This window comes from Onychostoma macrolepis, chromosome 07, assembly GCF_012432095.1.
Source record: "Onychostoma macrolepis isolate SWU-2019 chromosome 07, ASM1243209v1, whole genome shotgun sequence".
NCBI lineage: Eukaryota > Metazoa > Chordata > Actinopteri > Cypriniformes > Cyprinidae > Onychostoma > Onychostoma macrolepis.
In genome coordinates, this window is record NC_081161.1 from 19995397 (window position 1) to 20016957 (window position 21561).

General features: G+C 40.0%; 1 protein-coding gene across 1 annotated transcript in view; it reads left to right on the forward strand.

Annotated features, from left to right (window-relative positions):
- Positions 1–21561, forward strand: part of si:ch211-186j3.6 (neural-cadherin) — a 303408-nt gene that overhangs the window by 225082 nt on the left and 56765 nt on the right. Inside the window, exons 21-22 of the mRNA XM_058782964.1 lie at positions 9137–9363; positions 17919–18196. Of these exons, the coding sequence (XP_058638947.1) occupies positions 9137–9363; positions 17919–18196 (505 nt within the window). The remainder of the gene's footprint in view (positions 1–9136; positions 9364–17918; positions 18197–21561) is intronic.

A 21561-nucleotide genomic window follows, 5' to 3' on the forward strand; every position in this document is an offset into this window, starting at 1 on the left:
AGGTTTACAGCCCATGGCACTATAGCTAACCTCCCTGGATGTGGATGGAAGAGCAAAATTAATGAAAAATTACAACGAAGGATTGTTTGAATGGTGGATAAAGAACCCCGATTAACTTCCAAACAAATTCAAGCTGATCTGCAGACACAGGGTACAACAGTGTCAGCTCGCACTATCTGTCGCCATCTGAATGAAAAGGGACGCTATGGTAGGAGACCCGGAATGACACCACTGCTGACACTAAGGCATAAAAAAGCAAGACTGGAGTTTGCCAGAACTTATGTGACAAAACCACAATCCTTCTGGGAGAACGTACTGTGGACAGATGAGACAAAAGTAGAGCTTTTTGGTAAAGGACATCATGGCACTGTTTACAGAAAAAGAAATGAGGCCTTCAAAGAAAAGAACACAGTCCCTACGGTCAAACATGGTGGAGGTTCAAAGATGTTTTGGGTTGCTTTGCTGCTTCTGGCACTGGATGCCTGGACTGTGTGAATGGTATCATGAAATCTGATGATTACCAAAGAATTTTGGGGCGCAACGTAGTGGCCAGTCTCAGAAAGCTGCGTCTCCACCAGAGGTCATGGATCTTCCAGCAGGACAATGACCCGAAACACACTTCAAAAAGCACTCAGGAATGGTTACAAACAAAGCGCTGGAGAGTTCTGAAATGGTCAGCAATGAGTCCAGATCTGAATCCCATAGAACACCTGTGGAGAGATCTCAAAACAACAGTTGGGAGAAGGCATCCTTCAAATCTGAATGACCTGGAGCAGTTTGCAAAAGAAGAGTGGTCCAAAATTCCAGTAGAGAGGTGTAAGAAACTCATTCATGGTTGCAGGAAGCGATTGATTTCAGTTATTTTTTCCAAAGGGGGTGCTACCAAATATTAAGTTAAGAGTGCCAATAATTTTGTCCAGTGCATTTTTTGGGTTCTGTGTGGAATTGTATCAGATTTGACTTTTCTTCTTTTTTGTTTTTTTTTGTTGTTCCAATGAAAAAAAAAAATAAAAAAAAATAAACATGTGAGTACCAAAACATTTGCAACTGCAATAATTTTCTGAGAGAAGGGTTGTAATTTCTGACAGAATTGCAAGGGTGCTGATATTTTTGGCCATGACTGTATATACATACATACGGCAACCTTGGTAAATATGATCAAAGAAGGCTGTGAAAATAAATCTGCATTGTTAATCCTTTTGATCTTTTATTTAAAAAAATCACAAAAATCTAACCTTTCATTGAAGAATAAGAATTTAAAATGGGGGGACATATCATTATGAAATAAACGTTTTTCTCTAATACACATTGGACACAATTAATGGTACCCTTTTATTCAATACTTTTTGAAACCTCCATTTGCCAAAATAGTATAGGAGTTTTCTCCTATAATGCCTGATGAGGTTAGAGAACACCTGACAAGAGATCAGAGACCATTCCTTCATCCAGAATCTCTCCAGACCCTTCAGATTCCCAGCTCCATGTCGGTGCTTCTTCTCTTCAGTTCACCACTCATTTTCTATAGGGTTCAGGTCAGAGGACTGGAATGGCCATAGCAGAAGCTTGGTTTTTTGCCCAGTGACCCATTTTTGTGTTGTTTTTAAGGTTTGTGTTTGAATTATTGTCCGGTTGGAAGATCCAAACATGGCCCATTATAAGATTTCTAACAGAGTCAGTCACTTATTGATTTTTTTTTTTATCTGTTGGTATGATGCCATGTGTCTAAACAAGATGTCCAGGACCTCCAGCAGAAATATAGGCCCACAACATCAAAAATACAGCAGTATATTTCATTGTACACATGGGGTACTTTTTATCCCTGTGTTCACCAAACCCATCATGAGTGTTTGCTGCTAAAATGTAAATTTTTCAGTTTCATCTGACCATAGAGGCCAGTCCCATTTGAAGTTCCAGTCGTGTCTGATAACTGAATATGCTGGAGTTTGTTTTTGGTGAAAGCATTTTCTTTTCTTGATTATTATTTTTTTTTTTCTTGAAGCCCTCCCAAAAAACATGTGGTGATGTCGGTGCTGTTTGATCTTTTTTTCAAGGTTTTCTGACCCTGAGACTCCACTATTTTCTGCAATTCTCCAGCTGTGGTTCTTGGAGAGTCTTTAGCCACTCAAACTCTCCTTCTCACCGTGCATTAGGACGATATAGACACACGTCCTCTTCCAGGCAGATTCATAACATTTTCTGGTGATTGGAAATTCTTAATTATTGCCCTGATGGTGGAAATGGGAATTTTCACTGTTCTAGCTCTTTTCTTAAAGCCACTATCTAATTTGTGAAGCTCTTTTCAGAAATATATTCTTTGGTTTTTTTCATTGTGACAGGTGATTCATTTGGAATTTGGCCTTTGTTTTCCCTCCTATTTATATTTCTGTGAAACAGGAAGCCATGGCTGGATAATTTCATGTTCATAATCACGCTGGTGTGCTCAAAATTGTCAATATGAATGGGAATATATTTCAGATATATTTTACTGATAAGAATTTCCAGGGGTACCAGCACTTCCATAAATACCCACTCTCTCTGACATTCATCGTCCGGTCTACGGTTCACATGCTGAAAAGTAAACTGACTTTATTATTACCTACCTGTACCTACTTACCTGCTGATTTAATGAGTTTCTCCCTAGTTCCATCGACTTCTCTCCAAGACAAATTCCCAAGTCTCCTGGTTCCAGATCTCCGACGATCCTGTATACAGAAAACGCTGTTATTTCCCCGTCAAGGCCTTTGGACATTATCTCACATCAAGATACTCACCCACGTCATTCTCTGCACACTCCAGTCATCCTACCATTCAATAAATCTCACTGTCATTCACTCACCTGTGGTTTCCGTCTTTGTTTGTGACAGAAGACCGGACCAACACCGTTACACCCATGGATCCCCGGCCTTCATCACCATCAGAGATTTTGAAGGAGCTGGTCAACACTCTTCGGGCTTCGCTTCTGCCGACACCACCTCCCCAATCTGCCTCTGCCAGTCCCATGGCATTGCCGGCTGCCTATGCGGGTGATTCGGCTGAGTGTGGCGGCTTCCTCCTACAGGTGGCTTTATATCTCGAGATGCAACCACAAAAATTTCCCACTGAGCGCTCCAAGGTGGCCTCTCTAATCTCCCTTCCAACCGGTCGAGCACTGATATGGGCGAGAGCCATATGGGATGCCAATACTGCCATAATCAATTCCTATGAAGCCTTTACTCGTCACTTCAAAGAAGTGTTTGGATCTTCCTCTGGAGCACTCTCGGTGTCGGATCAGCTTCTACGCCTGCGTCAAGGTACCTCCCTCTACCCACGAGTACACACTGCAGTTCCGCACGCTGGCGGCCTCTAGCGGCTGGAAGGACTGGAAGGGCTGGAAACCACCATCCGTACACAGATGGCCATATATGACGATTCGTTGGGATTGGAAGGTTTCATGCAGAGAGCCAATCGAATCTCCCAACGTTTATCAGCCTGCCAACCACCTGAAGCCACACACCAGCCAGTCTCACCCGCCACCAACCCTCCAGTACCAGAACCCATGCAAGTAGACACAGCTCGTCTCACCAACAGGGAGAGAGTTTGTCGACTAACATCAGGCCTCTGTCTCTACTGTGCTTCGGCGGACCACTTCAGCAGATCCTGTCCCATCCGACCCCCACGTCCAGCGGTGAGTACCCTTCAAGTAGATCCTGTCATTTCCAAGTTGTCTATGATCACGGTACAACTATTCACTCCAGCCCAATCCGTTTCAGCCTCTGCCCTGGTAGATTCGGCTTCCTCGGGCAATTTCATCTCACAAGACCTCGCAACCCGTCTATGCCTATCCCTTCAGCGGCGTGCCCGGGAACTCCGAGTCGAAACCATCAACGGAAAACCGCTAGGATGTGGGCGTGTCAGATTTGAGGCCCCTTTGATGAAGCTAAAAATCGGAAATCTGCACGAGGAGATCAAATTTCTGGTACGGGAGGGATCCACTGTGGATATCATCCTGGGCCGCCCCTGGCTTATTATCCACGCACCAGAAATCAGATGGGAGACCAGTGAGGTAATCCGATGGAGTGAATGGTGTCTACAAAACTGTCTCAAGGAAATTCCACGACCGCCGCTTAAGAAACCCATGGCTCAGGTCGCCTCCACGTTGGTTGAAAGCCCCGAGTCTGACGAGACTCCCACGATCCCATCTGATTACCGGGCGTTCCAGGATGTCTTCAGCAAACAGGCAGCCATGCAGTTACTACCTCATCGGCCATGGGACTGTGCTATAGATCTGCTGCCTGGATTCAAACTCCCCAAGGGTAGAGTATACCCACTGTCCATCCCGGAGCGCAAGGCCATGGAGGAATATATTAAGGAGGCTCTTAAACAGGGGTACATCCGGCCATCCAGTTCTCCAGCGGCATCAAGTTTTTCCACCGCAGTTTAGTACCGCTTTAAAGTGGGCGGGATTATTCACGTGTCGTTATAGTTGCGCCGCCTCTACTGCCGTGACTCCTGAAAAACATTTTAATTCTGCGTTGCTCCATCAAGCTCTCGCTGGATCTGCTCGTCGGCTATCAACGAGAGGACAGTCTGTACTTCCTCAACAGACAACGAAACAGCCATTTTTTGTTGTTAAAAGAAAGGTGCGCTCATTCAAAACAGTTGTGTTCAATCCTTCGCTGGCTGTGCTGATTTAAATCTATCGGGTCTGTTGTGTCTCGTGCCGCAAGTTCAATGACGCAGGCAGTGACTATTTTCTCCGGCCAATCAGTGATCAGCAGAGTTTACACGTCACGTTTTGGTAACGGTACGGTTCGCTTGGAACCTCGGCCGAGGTGGTACTAAAAAAAGTACCAGGTACCAGGTACTGTTCCCAGTCGAAAACCCCCCAAAAGTGAGCCGTACTGAACCGTACCGTGCCGTACCATGCAGTGGAAAAGCGCCAAGAGAGTCACAGTCACCGCCGCCCACTGCAATCACCAGATCACAGTCACCTGAGTTCTAATCACCCGCACCTGTCAACCCTCATCAGCACTTCCATGAATACCCACTCTCTCTGACATTCATCGTCCTGTCTACGGTTCACATGCTGAAAAGTAACCTGACTCTATTATTACCTACCTGTACCTACTTACCTGCTGATTTGCTGAGTTTCTCCCTAGTTCCATCGACTTCTCTCCAAGACGAATTCCCAAGTCTCCTTGTTCCAGATCTCCGACGATCCTGTATACAGAAAACGCTGTTATTTCCCCGTCAAGGCCTTTGGACATTATCTCACATCAAGATACTCACCCATGTCATTCTCTGCACACTCCAGTCATCCGATCATTCAATAAATCTCACTGTCATTCACTCACCTGTGATTTCCGTCTTTGTTTGTGAGAGTACTTGTGTCCAACATGTATTTGAGAAAAAAAAAAACATTTATTTCATAATGAGACTTCCCCCCATTTAAAATTTTTATTCTCCAACGAAAAGCATAGATGTTTGTGATTCAAAAAAAATTTAAAGATCAAAAGGATTAACAATGCACATTTATTTTCACAGCCTTCTTTGATCATATTTACCAAGTGTACCAGCAATTCTGACAACGTGTGTATAGTAGGGGTGGACTTAGCCTCAAAACGATATTTCAAGAATATCTGCGATATTGATATTTATGATGATATACAAAAATATGGAACAACATTTTATTGGTGATTGCAGCATGATTTTTGCGTCTTTCTCGGACAGGTTTAAATGCTTCCACGCTGCCGTCATGTTTGCTGCATTAGTTTGCCTCTGTTTGATCGCGTCACGGCATTGTTTGGTACAATTTATTCTGTCTTTTTGCTTATTTCGGCTGGCGAACAATCGGTGCATCCCTAGTAAATACTCCATCAAGTCGCTAACGTTAGGCTATATCATTGATATTGCGATATGACACTTTTTTAATAATGTACAAGTTTATACCGACATTATCGTGGACGGTATGGCACACCCCTAATATAGTAGCTACATGTGAAAATACATTACACAAAATTTGCTCATATTTGGTTACATATATTATGCATGTTCACATATGTGATATTATACTGCATATATGTTAAATTATATGTGTAGCCAATAGTTATATATTTACAAATATATAATTCCATATATGAAATTATATTAAAATAAATATTTACCTTGAATTGTGTTCATATAGACCCTATTGCTATTCCCATATAAATGTGACTATATTACCCCAATATATGGAACGCGACAGTTCCTGATGTATTATTCAGTATATTGTAATATATTACCACAATGTATTATTCTATATAATTACCAATATACTGAAAATTCTTTAATATATTGACCGTTCATATATAATAAAATATATTTTCTTTCCGTAAAGGCTCCCAAACAACATGTGATGTAGGTGCTGTTTGATATTTTTTTTTAGGCTTTCTGACCTCAAGACTCAACTGTTTTCTGCAATTCTTCAGCTGTGATTATTGGAGCATCTTTGGCCACTCAAACTATCTTTCTGCTTTAAGACAAAATAGACTCACGTCCTCTTCCAGGCAGATTTGTAACATTTTCTGTTGATTGTAAATTTTTTAATTATTGCCCTGATGGTGGAAATGGGAATTTGTAATATAGCCTACTCAATAGCATTAACAGAGGCTTTACTCCTTTTAAACTTTATCTGGAATGTCACCGTTTCTGTCACTGCAACCCGATCAGGCGAACATACACACACAAATGAAATCGTCCGCCTATTGAAAAAATGTATTTAAAAAAAAAAAAAAAAAAAGTAGTTAATATTGCATCATTTATCAGAATGCATTTTTTTTATTACCCGACCCGTGGATTATCAGCAGCGCCCCTGGATAACCGTGATCAAGTTTTGTTCTTTCAGTAGTTTAAATGTTTCAATTTCTTTTTTCCTCTTCAGTCTTATATTGGACAGTATTAAACCTTATGAGTTACATCAGACTTCTCCATATTGGAGTTTAAATGTTTCTAACTTTATTTATTTTGTCATCTCTCTAACATTGGATAATCAAAACGTTCTCATCTTGAGCAGAAAAGAAAGATAGCAGTTTCAAAGTTTAAATTCCAACCTAGCCATCTAACCACTATATACTGTGTGTATATATATATATATATATATATATATATATATATATATATTGTTTTTTTTTTTCAATTAACAGACCTATTATCATAAATCACTGCAGTCCCCTGTATATTTTTAAGGGTGTGTGTGAGTGTGTTTAACATCCAGAAAAGGTGTTAAGCACATCCTTTGCTTAATGCCCGTGGGAAGGGGAGCAGGTTTGATCAGGGCTTGGATCAAAGCCAGGTGTGAGGCTGTTCCCAGCTGTCATGATGAGTCTCCTCTTCACACACAGTTCCTGATGGGAGCAGACAGCCACCCTTCCTGCACCCCCCAAAGCTAATCACAGTTTCCTTCCTTGCCCCCACCTAAACCTCCATGATTGACAGTCTTCAAGCACTAATGATTCACTTCACGAATGTTCAGGTCTATGTGGCACAGTGAATTGAACGACCGCCGTCAGAGTGGGGATATAGGGCTGCAAGAGTAAAGACAGGCGCAAATACAGCTGATGTAATAGAATTTAGTACAAAAAAACACCACATAGAATTTGACACAAAACAAAAACAAGGACTTAAAGATTATTAGTAGTCATTATGTAGCTGTCAGAATAAAAAATATTTCAACTAATTTAAAAGAACAATAGCAAAATTCTATACTACAATATGTTGACCTGACTGTATTTCCACCCATCATTTTTATTCAAGTTAAATTAAATACGCTGTGTCCTTTGAAGTTCATTAAAGCTTATACAACTGAAAAGTATGTTGTATATACTCCACTATTCAAAAGTTTGGTATCAGCAAGAGTGAAAACAAGAATATACTCCAATCTTCAGTGTCACATGATCGTTCAGAAATAGTCTAATATGCTGATTTGCTTTTCAAAATCAACACTGCTTTGCAGATTGAGTAGATATTCTAAAATTATTATTATTTATTTATTTTTTTTGCTACAATTTATTTCGAAAGTCCACTTTAGGCATTCTTAAAAAGTTACTGTAAGTAACTTTGAAACTACATGTCAACTAACTTATTAGATTATTAGTAGAGTGTTAGGTTAGGGTTAGTAGAATAAGTTGAATTTTGTACATTCAAAGTTACTTATAGTCAGTAAAATGTCTATTAAGGGACCACCAAAACAAACTGTTAGCAAATATCAAGCAGGTAGTGTACCAGGTGATGTAGTTGCAATGCTAATTATAGTTAAAATATCTAGTTGAAAATTGGACTATCCAAATATGAATTGTTACCATGCGTTTTGTAGCCCATTTATACCCACAGCATTACCTAATATTTTTCTTACAGTTCCTAAGGGTGATGGGGTCACGAAAGAAAGTCCAAATCCAGAGCATTTTTCCATGTCACTGTTGTCACTGTAAAATCTCCCCCAATTTCCTCAAACATGCCCCTCTGCCTTTGTGAGTTGTGAAGTGTCAGAGAGATTTATGACACCCCTGCCACTCTTCAGCACTGGCCCCCAAAGGACACTGACTCATCCTGGGGACAGACTGAGCTTGGGATCTCTCGGTCTAACACCTCCTCAGGGGCCACCGTTCAACCACCCTCACAGTCCCAAACTGTAGGCTAAGCATCCCAATTAGGATAGTCCATTGTGTGTTTGGAGGAAAGCACACCTCCAGCACAGGAAAATCGATGGTCAGATGTTTGCTGAAGTATCACAATTTACCTGCAATGCTCAGAGGCCGTGGCCAGCTTCATCATGACGTGCCAGGGACCGTGACCGTAAAGCACAGGCACCCATTACCATAGTGACAAAGACTTTCCACATGCAGTAGTTTGAGCTCTCTCCCAGACATTTTGACATGGCATGTCAGCTGGAGTTTGTGCGAACAGCCACTGACAGGCACTAACCTCACTTAATGAAAAGGAGATGTGTTGACGAGGGAAAACGTGACCATGCATTTTTCATGAGCTCTGCACCTCAGTTCAAGAATGGTGCTGTGGTATTTTTTTTTTTTCTTACGTGTTCTGGAGTTCTTGTAGCTTAGGTCATATTTATACGATTCTGTTATCCTTATGTGTCATGCATTTATGTTTGTGTCTCTGACAGACATCTCTGCCACAGAGTTCATGGAACACCGTGGCAATCTGAAGAGCAGGTACGAGCTGCTGGGCGACTTCCTGTCAGACATGCTGTCTGTGGGGGCAGACGACATCAACATTTTCAGCCTGGTGGATGTACGGCACAGGACTCTGGATGTGAGGTTCTCCATTCACAGCACGCCATTCCTCAGGGCCGAGAGAGTCCATGGATACCTTGCAGCTCATAAACAAAAAGTAAGGCCTGTCAGAAACACACAGATATGTATATAGTCATATTAGACCTTGTAATTAACCTAGGAATCTCTCTAAAAGCATGCACACTTCAGAGTGGAATAACTGCAAGCTTTAACACAAATTTCACTTTCTTTCACTTATTCATAACTAGATGAGGCCTGATGTATTAACCCAGCCTTCTTTGTACCTTTTCAGTCGAATCTAAAGTGTCACTTCTCACTCTCCCTCGCTCTCTTTTCATTGATATCACACATAAACTCCATTTCCTTCTTAGAAAAGACACACTGCTAAAAGTAAAAGAGCTGTGATGTGAATTGGAAAAATCCAACAGATCTAAATGCATCAGTCTCCTATGCAAAATCATTGATCAGGACCAATTACAAGGCGTAAAGAGGCTTGGAAAATGGCCTGGAAATGGTGAAAGTAGTACTGATGGAGGCTAGAGGTTATTAATGATGGGAATTCTAATCCTCGGGAAGAAACTACTCAAAATGTTCCCTTGTTCTCTTTCTCATTCGTTTCCCCCAATTCGACTTATTCCGTTACTCAGAGCTAAAAGTAGTTGGAGAATAATGTGAAAATTTAGGGAGTTAATTACAGATGAACTCACTGATACGAAAAGCGAGTTGCGTGTCTCCACCCGTAGTAATTGGAGAGATTCAAGACATGGAATAGGGGGAAAAATCATTTTAATGTATTGAAAATTGCAAAGCCTAAGGTACACGCATTGGCAGGGTTCTGAGAGAGATCAGTAAGTACAGCCAGTTCATGTTCATGCACAGAACTATTGCCTCTGAATCTGATGTAACTGCGTTTTTCTATTTTCGGCCAGTTTGGCGGCTCCATTCACTGCATGTCGGATGCGTCGAGTAGGCCGTGTGATGTTGGCTTATGAGAGAGCTGGAAGAAACGAGTGTGAACAGCAGGAGAGAGACAGAGATGAGCCCCCCTCACGTCTGTAACTTTTAAATGATTCTTAATGCACTGCCATGATCTCCAGCAGTCCTCGCTCTTCCATTTGCTTTCCACCTCGCCCCCCTGCCGCCACAACACACACTTTGAAGAGCTCAGGATTCCCCCACGGCCGTGCTAGGATGGGGGAAGCGGATTTTTCGGAGCACACTGCTCATTTCCCAGGGGTGCGCCCTTCTATCTCGCCTCCTAACACCCCTTCTGCAATACACACAACTGAAATGACACCCTGTGAAGTATCAGACGGTGCACAAAAACACACACTGTTGCATCAAGCTCAAAAACCAAAAAGAAAATCTCCCTGTGGTGATAGTGAGTCCTGATGAAAGACTAAGAGTCAATGATAAACAGGGAAAGAGGCACAGGGGAAGAAAAAGTTTTCAGAGAAGCTTGTTATTTGTTGTGAAATTTGAGGGCGAATCGTTTCAAATGCAGAGTTTGCATTTAGGTCTTTAGCAGACAAAGCTAAAACAAGTTTGAGAAAAAAAAAAAAAAAAATACTTCTTAGCCCTCAGAATAAACATACGCGGCACGTTCTAGAAATAGCACACCTATAGTGTGCAGGTCGAAACACAGAAGGAACCGGTGAGGATGAACAAGGAACAATTAGAGCAGTTCTCTACATTTAATCAGATGCCAATGAATTTCCCACTCTATTTGAGTGCACATTATAAAGGAGAGGAAATACAATTATTTTAAAGCTTTCAGCTGGATCTTCACTGTCAGAGCCATTTCACACTGGCCTTTCTCAAAAACACTTCTCATCACCTCGGCTTTTGCAGAAATCTTCGTAATTACATATCAAACACGAAGGCAGTGCATTTTGCCTCTGCCCTTTTGTTCAACTTTATTCAGGCAATTGTTGACTCGTGCACACCCACGCTATTTCTTTTGTTTTGCTCGTATTTAGACTTTTTTTTTTTTTGCCTTCCCCACTTTTTCTCTCAGAATAATTTTGAAATGACTACTTGGTTTGTTGCATCTTTAAGTGCTTTACACACAGCACCTCCCATCGATCCCCATTCCAGTTCTTTTATGTGAATGTTTGTTCCTTCAGGTTTGCTTTGGCAGGAGAAAACCTCTACTCTTTCTATTTGAAAGAAAGCTCAGTCACGTATGACGGTATCATGTGGATCGGTTCCACACCTCACCATGCCTCTCGCTCATTCACCAAAACACCCTTTGGCGGTTGTTGAACCTAGTCTTCACAAATCAAATGTTTAAGAAACACACACTGTTTTGAATCATACAACAGAAACCTGAAAAGGCCACTGGTCCAACATGAAGGTTAGTGCCTGTGAGCGGGGCGCACAAAACAATTTCCAATCCTCCTACCGGTTTATGTGTGTATGCAGATCCCACTTTGTATATCTCTTGGGTGTCATTCTGTGCTATCATTGAGCCTCTGTGGAACGGTTTCCCTCAGGGAATTCTGGGTATTGTAGTTCCAATCCCGACGGGCACCCCAGAGGGCCTCTGAGAAATGAGCTGACAGTACAATCGAGCAGGAGACGGGCAAGAAATTCCATGCGCTCCTCCAGGAATAGGGAGAGAGAGAAATAAAACAGAGAGCAAGAAATGAGAGTGTCCAGATGAAGGATTAGACAAGGGAGTGGGTGTATCTTCTCTCCTGTTACCTGAGCCTAACTGCCTCATATAAAATAATGGTTTATTAGTTGTCTGTGAGTGCAAAATGAAATGCGAGACTTCATAGTTGCAGTGTTTAACGTCCAAGGTAATACATGTAAATCACCTCCTCAAGCAGACACGAACGTGGGAGTCAGACCTGAACACTCTGTGGAGGATGCACATTGTGTGTGTGTGTGTGTGTATGTGCATGTCTGTGTGTCTGTAAAAACCCAGAACCATGAAAAGAGAGGGAGAGAGAGTCAAGTGTGTGTGGGTGAATGTTTAACACCAGGCATCTTTACGCTCTGCAGCTTCAAATGGGTATGTGTGTCTTGAAAACAACTCCTGGATCTGTTCCACAGGGACTCTGCAGTGCAGTAAAGTGCATGAGTAGATCTGCAGTCAGTCGGGCACACACACTTGAGATACACATGGACACTTGAGCCATTGAAGGCCAATTAACGGAATTCAATGAGATCATGCTGATTTTGATTATATGTTTAAACTACACATTACTGGCTTCACATTCAGTGGCCCAGAAACATAAAACAATTAACAACAATTAAAAAAAAAAAAAACTGAACTGAACTGAATGTTTCCACACTTAGTAGAAGAATTCAAAAAATAAATAAAAATTCTAGTGCTTGGAAATTGTCAATATACATATTGCATATTTAAATGATATATTATCTGGTGTAAAATAAAAATGAGATAAAACACTAAAAATGAAATGTCAACATTAAGCATATACAATGTGTGCTGCTTGCATATAGTGATTTTAGTTTTATTTTATTTACACACAAAAAAAAAAAAACACACACAAACATTGGTTGTCAGCCATAACATCAGTAATCAAAAAGGCCTTAATTTGAATATATCTGCATCTCTATAGATTGAGTTTTATCCTTGCTACATAATAATAAATAAATGAATTACTTATACAGTATAAATTGTGCATGTCCACATTGTTTGCGAGTTTTTCTGAATATGCACTCCATCATGGTGTGACCACCTCCTCTCATTTTTTATTTTTTATTTGTTTTGCTACTTCTTATGCCACCCTTCATCTGGGCTGCAAACTGAAATGGGCACGAAAGAGGAGCACCACAGTACAAACTGGGCTTGCTGTGTGTGATGAGGTGCATCTGAAGTTAATGGTGCCATTAAATGCTGAGCGCGCCTCTCCTCAATATACCCGTTTTGTTGTGTGTATATATGCAAAGGTGTTTGTGCACAAAGAAAGGGAGGGACAATGAATGCTGCCAAGGTGCGCCAACTAGGGCTATCACGGACAGTTACAAATTGATGCTAATGATTTTATATGGTGATATTCTACTGTATAGAAATTGAGGAAAAAATAAAGCAGAGAGAGCGTTTGTAACCACAAAAATAACTTACTTTATATCAGCAGTTCTTGCGGTATAGAGCTGCAACCCCCCCACCCTCAAAAAAAAGCTACCTGTTACTTTTAAGAATTGAGAGTCCTGCTTTCACCTGTCATCTTTTTCAACATGATTTTGTGTGGCAGTAGTAGCTACACTCTTTGTTGCCATCATCTTTTCTTTTTCCATTTTATGATAGGTGGCAACCTGCAAGGTGCAAAACTGCCCCCTAATATGTTGGAGTGCCAACCTGATTACTGGTTGCTGTCGCTGGATTATTTATGATATTATTGTATGTGTAGTATTAACATATCAATATTTTATATTTTAAATATCACGGTTATCATCAGTACAGGTATATTGCAACACCCCAAGTGCCAGCTTGCAGAACTCCTGCTGTTCCCATTGTCTGCAGGGCACTCAGGGAAGTCAGTGAACGTCTCATTATTGTGCCCCTTCAGTTCTTACAAATATTGCCTACATTTTATTTCTACTTTTTAAATATTTTATGTTCAATTTTATTTAAAGCAAAACCCTTTCTGATACCTAATGCTGCTCCCACTGTTTCTGTTCTCACCCCACCATCACACATTGTGACATTTGCCTGTCCAACCCTGTTGTGCGCATTGCACAGTATCCCTGTGCTCCCTCAGAGTTTCCCCTTCAGATCACACATAAAATCAACATAAACAGCATCATCAATCACTCTGCCACAGTGGCTGTGTAGAAAATACCTCTCCATGAACCACCGCCAAGTCAGAATAGTGTCCCGGCAATAAGGTCCCAGCTAATCTTGGAGTAGTTATCACCTTGAACATCTGTCTCTATCTTTTCTCTGTCTGTACCTCTCGATATATCTTGTTTCTTCACCCCTTCATATCCCCTTAAATGTGCTGGCCGCATGAGTTAGTGTAGGACAGGTCAATCACTATGTGTCTGCTCAGTCCACCGTGGAGCAAATCGCTCCACTTCAGATGTTGCATTTGAATAAATGGTGTGAAAGTTGAGAGGCAGCCCTGTGGACATGGGGTTTCTGCATGCCGTTTATGTGCTTGTGGAAAAGCACAGGCCCAGAGAGGCTCTGGAGTGCGTAATGTGTCCAAGAACGAAATAGAGTGAGCATGCACCAGTATCTCTGAACGCTGTTTATGCCTCAAAGCAATAGAAACAAGTGGGTTTGGGGGCTTTTTGGTTAACTTGGTTGGGCTTGTTTTGCTATTTGTATGCTAATTTGAGGGTAGCTCAGCTGAAAAGATTGGCATAGATAGACACCAGTGTATAAGTGCTGCTGTGTTACTGTCCTAGAAGTCTAAGTATGTTATCCAGCAAGACTTCCTTGGTCAATAAGCTTCACGAGGAAGACCTTGCTGGTTTATTGACCAGCTAGACCAGCTCCAGACTGGACGAGCATGGAAGTCACAATGAGCCACTTGCTGAGAAACACACAAAAAAAAAAAAAAAAAAAAAACTGTGTTTTGATATTTTGGTAAGTCTCAACTTCTTAAAATGAGGACAAATTATTGTATTACAAAAAATAAACTATATTTGCAATTATATTATAATATATTATAATATTTGAAACAATAAATGAAATTTTGATGTCATTCTGTATTCTACTCACACTCATATCGTACTAAACCTTTTGTTAAGTCTTAAAAGATCCAAAAAGGTTATAAAGGTATTGTAAAATGAATCCATGTATTCAGTGTAAATAAATACCTATATTAAATTTGTTCATCATATGAAGTAATCATATCTGTTCACAAGATTTGGTCTAAAACACTCGATTTAAGTTTCGTTACCTGGACTTTCAATGAAGGGACAGAAAAATCTTAATTGTGTTTTGAAAATTAACCAAAGTCTGGTTTGGGTTTGAAACAACATGAGTGTGAGTATATGATGATTTTTATTTTATTTTTGGGTAAACCCTTTAAACCTCTGGGGTCTTAGGGGGTTTTGGGGCCCTGGAGAAGTTTTGACATGCCCTGGTATTTGTGCTTTTTTCAGTATCCTGCCTCATTTAGTTCGGTTGAATCATACTAGAGTTCGTTTTCCCTCTTGGTACGGTTTGTTTGGGCAGGTGAGAATGCAGCGGGTGCGCACCAAAAGCGGACCAAACAAGCGTACCGAGACCCAGCTGAAGAGGTGGTCTCGATCCGCTTCCAAACGAACTCTGGTACGGTTCATTTAAGGTGTGAATATGAACCGGCCTTGATCCGATCCAATTTCAGAAAGCACGCTCAGAAAACACACAGCTCGCGCATATAGTGCTCTAGTTTGCATTTCAATCGCTTAAATCACTTGTTTTCAAACCGCAATGCTTAAAAACGCGTGCCAATTATGAGTTTTCGTGACCATAGCACCCACAGCAACGTGACATGAGCGCACTAAATAGGCTAGCTTACCGCAAAGCCCCAGCAAAAGTTACAATGAATGTGTCTGGGGGAAATAGTAAGGAGATATTTGAATTATTTATTAATGAACTAGTGTTTTCTGAGTCAGTGTCACAAAGATGAAGTTAAAAATCCTGACTCGCCATCTCCTCATTGGATGCACCTTTAGAAAGAAATGCATCTTTACGGATTATAATGAAAGAGTTTTTGTTTTGGATATGATTTATTTCGTGTTGTAGTAATTCAAAGCTTTCCATAGATATATTCATCATGTCTGTAAGTTACAGTTCATTTTTGACGGGAAGCGCATCCTATTAGTTTTCTTAATTTTAGAAAAGCACGTTTTCTTGATATTGTGAGTGCACACAAATAAAAATATACCCTTTACAGTTCCGAACGATGTATTATTAGTACCTTTATGAGCAACAATTACGGCGTATTTGTATGATGTTCTGAAGCGCGCTTCAGCTTCCACTCTCCGCACTCCGCCTAGCGCAAATTTATCTAGGTTAAATGTTTAAACTAACATTTTGATATGCTTTGAGTATTTCATATCTATAGATTTTATTTTTGGCAAGTCGTAATTACAACATTGTATGACATTGTCTCATATATGATGCTCATAAGTTTCTTCATACTGCGTTTTTATCTCATGACAGCAAATCAGTAAAAGAATAAAAATTGCACTACGAAAGATCTCCATGATTAGCCTGTTGCGCTTGCACTTCCTGTTTTTCCCTGCTTGAGAATTTCTGTCCAATGAAAGGATGACCTTAGCACACGTGGGGTTTTGTTTACAATTTCTAGTTCACTTGCAAAAAGGGCAGTGTGAAAGCGAACCGCACCAAAAAAAAAAAAAACTTCTATTTGGTCCGGACCAAAGCAAGTGAACTATCGGATTTTCCTGGTGTGAATTAGCGGTTACAAACATATTAATGGCTAACGTCTGATTACACTGTATTCAGCACAAACTGGGCTACAATAATATGTGAACGGCATGAATGTACATGTTTGTGTATTTGAGAAAACAACCTTTATGCATGGTTAGTGAAAAACAAAAATTTTATAACTAAAAAGTCACTGAAACACATACAGAACATTTGTTCACAAGACTTTTAAAAACTGGATGAGGAAGACTAAGGTTTTTGCTACAAAATGATGTGAAAATCATCCTCCTTGCTTATTCACAGGAAACAATATATTGATTTAACTTTTGTAAGACATGTTGTGTGTTAGAAAGGCCATATGCGAGGGAGTGACAATAGCCATGAATATTTAGTGATTTACACCTGAGAGACAAAGGGCCCTACCTTAATGGTAAGAAAGAATGTGAGGAGAGTAAAATAATGTTTTGATTCTCTTACGCTGGTTTTATGTGGATTACTTTATCATTGAATATTTGTTTTTGACAAGGCTTCGAAAACAAATATTCTTTTAAAAGTACATTTCAAGCTTTCTATACATATATTTATCATGTGTGTGAGGCAAATATTCACTGAGATTCAGGTTGTTTTATTTACGTGAAGAAAGTTGACAGAGACCGAGATGGAAGAAAGCACTCCCTGTTTGTTTTCGTTATTTTACAAAAGCACATTGTTTTGTTGTAATTATGACTATACACAAATAAAAGTAGACCCTTTGCAGATTCAAACGATGCCTAACACTTATCTGTATGATCATTTTGATCAAACGATTATGTATTTTTAGGATCATTAGTAGTATTTTTAGTTATTTTCGCGATCATCAAGAAAAAAACATGACAAACCGCACCGGTGCGGTCTTCAACCCCTGAGGGTTAATGTGGTGTGACAAATCCGGTCACCTTTTACTACTAGTTATAGCACAAAATAAACATGAATGTTCAAAGATGCTTACTGAAATTAATCATCTCTTACATAATCACACAATCAGTGTTTCAACCATGGAAAGCCGTGAATGAAACATCTTGACCTTATGTTATTATTTCTTAACAGCCGTTTTGAGTAGAAACATAATTATTTCACTCAGTGCATGAAACTCAAAATCTGGTTCTGGGTCAAAATGACTGAAATAATGAAGCTGGTCACATGTGTTCTTTCCTCTCTGTTAGTTTGTTCTGTTATTTTTCTTTCATCATTATGGCTGCACTTCACAAGTGATTTTCTTTCTCTCTCTCTTTCAATTTCTCTTCCCCATCTAGCTTCAGTCTTTTCTTCAAGTCAACGTGACCCAAGTTCATGTAGATGAGTGTGTGGATGCAGACTGTCGGGCAGGAGGGGGCTGCACCAGCCATCTGAGCGTGACTGACAAGCCGGCGGTGGTCGACTCGGGCAGCATGGCTCTGGTGTCAGTGACTGTGGAAGCCACAGCTGTCTGCAGTTGCTCAGCACGTGAACACCTCCACCAGGGCTGCTCTGTCTATCCCAGAAACCCCTGCCACAACGGAGGAGTCTGTGTGGACACGCAGAGCGGATACAGGTGAGAAAGTACAGGTTTTCCTTTGAGAGTTTTTTTGAATGACTTTATTTCACTTCACATATGGAGAGAAAGTGAATGCGACAGCAGTGAGATGTTTACAACAGGCTTCCTTTAGCAGTCTGTAATCTGCAGCAGGTTCCTGAGCATATGCAAGCTCTTTGAGAAAACAATCAAACACAGTATCTAAACATTTAATTAGGTTGAGAACTGTTGTCTGATAAAACTGTCTGAAGCTCACAATGCACATGCACTTAGATAGCTTAGATATATGCCTCGTCTTCATATCACTTCCATGTGCCTCTTTGAAAGGGTAAAAAGAGACACGATCAAGTGAACTTCCACATGGATCCAAACCACTCTTTGTAAGACTAATCTTTTTGCTTCTGAGCTTTTGCACAAATATGAGGCTGAAAGAGCCTTTCTTTTTCTGTGTTATTCAATTATCCAGTCCTGGCATGGATATTGATTTCCTTCCCCGAATAACAATACTGAGTGACTCGGATTGGACAGGTTTGGGGGGAGCAGGGAGTTTATGATAATTGTTAGATGGGGAATTTTTTTTTTCTCAGAATACATGGAAACCTGGCAGCCGCGAGTTAATAACAAACGCTCTAACGCCAATTTGTTTTTTCAGCCGTGACTGTGATTGAGCAAAGCAGGCGATCCATGTCAAATGTTGAATATTTTAAAACTTTCTCTGTTTCAGGTTTTGTTCCCAAGCAGAGAGCTATGTATCTGCCTACGCTACAACATGTAGTTCTAATTAGCAGTGATGTTTCTTTATGTAAACTATGTATGTTTAAGTGCAAAACTGGACAGTGTTGTTATACATCACTTCCAGTTAAAATGTAATGAGCCAGATCTTCTAATCATGCTAATTCCACTATAGCTAATTCAGATCTAATCTTCAAATGCATGTGCAAGTTTGATTAGAATAGCTAGATCGAGTTGTCCAAGATAATTGCGTCTTTCTGTATCCATTGGAACAGGAATATATATGTATATATATAATTCAAACGAGAACTAATTTTAAAAGTCTATGAAGAATTTCAAGCGCTTATATACAGGTGCTGGTCATATAATTAGAATTTCATCAAAAAGTTGATTTATTTCACTAATTCCATTCAAAAAGTGAAACTTGTATATTATATTCATTCATTACACACAGACTGATATATTTCAAATGTTTATTTCTTTTAATTTTGATGATTAGAGCTTACAGCTCATGAAAGTCAAAAATCAGTATCTCAAAATATTAGAATATTACTTAAGACCAATACAAAGAAATGATTTTTAGAAATCTTGGCCAACTGAAAAGTATGATAATGAAAAGTATGAGCATGTACAGCACTCAATACTTAGTTGGGGCTCCTTTTGCCTGAATTACTACAGCAATGCGGCGTGGCAAGTCGATCAGTCTGTGGCACTGCTCAGGTGTTATGAGAGCCCAGGTTGCTCTGATAGTGCCTTCAGCTCTTCTGCATTGTTGGGTCTGGTGTCTCTCATCGTCCTCTTGACAATAGCCCATAGATTCTCTATGGGGTTCAGGTCAGGCGATTTTGCTGGCCAATCAAGCACTTTGCTTGACTGTATTCCTGTTGCTTGTGCACCTTTTCCTACCCAAATTCTTCCTTCCAGTCAACTTTGCATTTAATATGCTTTGATACAGCACTCTGTAAACAGCCACACCTTTCAGTAATGACCTTCTGTGACTTACCCTCTTTGTGGAGGGTGTCAATGTTCGTCTTCTGGATCATTGCCAAGTCAGCAGTCTTCCCCATTATTGTGGTTTCAAAGAACAAGAGATACCCAGAATTTATACTGTAGGGATGGTCATTTATTCAAACTCAAATGTAAATATTCTAATATTTTGAGATACAGATTTTTGACTTTCATGAGCTGTAAGCTCTAATCATCAAAATTAAAAGAAATAAACATTTGAAATATATCAGTCTGTGTGTAATGAATGAATATAATATACAAGTTTCACTTTTTAAATGGAATTAGTGAAATAAATCAACTTTTTGATGATATTCTAATTATATGACCAGCACCTGTATATTATTTTAGCCAGCGTTTTGTACATTAAAATTGGTGCAAACTTGTAAATATTGACCAGAACTATTTTAAGAAATTTATCAACTGGAAACTGGTGATCAAATTTACATACATTTCTTTCCCCTACAGGCAAGATATACCTAAAAATGTCAGGGACAAATGGGAAGAAAGTAGTGGAAAAAGTTTGTGTATGAACAACATGTATTGTCAGCCCTGATTGTAATGTGAGTTGACAATACCACACGGTAAGATTGTATAACTCTTAGCTAGGGCACTACTGGATGCTTAACAATGATTTATAAAGCTCAGTGTTTTAGTATGTACGGGTTGATTTAGATCCAAATCAAGAGAGCAGCTGCCATGCGGAAGCTCCTAATGATATCTGAGATGTGGTTGCAGATGTGAGTTGTATTCTAATCGCTGCTTGTGATACGGAGGATTTTTTCTTCCCGGAGGGAAATTTAAAATGCAGAGCAATGAACATATCATAAATACCAGCCTGACATCTTCCAAAGGGGGCATTTAAAAAATGAAATTGCACATTTGCCTATTGTATAATTTATGTGTTGACCATTTACCTCAGCACCTATCGAGACCACACTACCACCTCTCATTACACGCACGTGCACACACTTGTATATTTTACAGGGGAGACTGACACACATAGAGTTCTATTACACATTTTCCCAATCTCTTTTGCATGACATGATCTTACATCATAGAAAGCCTACACATGCAATGGCTTAGCATCCCATTCTGACATACAGTATGTCTACGCTTTCCACGTCTCATTTTAATCACCTTGAAAAATATGGAGAAATTAATTTAGCTCTCAGTGGTTTAATTAAAAGAAGAAAGTAAAGCTATGGATTTGCGAGTGGTCAGACCTAGCGAGCATGTAATGTGTTGAGCTGGCTTTGTGGGCCAGAACGCTTCATGCCTCAAGCCCTCCTCTAATCCTAATAATGTCTGCAGGCAACAACCTTAATGTTGCGTCCGTGTTACGTCAACCTTCCAGTCTTCTTCAGCCTTCAGGCATGCTCAAAACCTTTCAAAATATGACTATTTATATGAAAAATGTTTATTTGAACTGTATGCACTCAGATGGAATGATTTATCAAACATATACATTTGTATGAAAAATAGGGATTCATATGCATTGATATGACATGGTCTATGCGAATATCTCGCTTTGGCAGAATGAAATTGCTTTTGGGTCCCTCACTCACACTGCTTGGTTATTTCTGTGCCAAGACAGACTTACAGTCCTGCAGGAGAGTGCTTTAAATATCACTGTTTTCTTACAC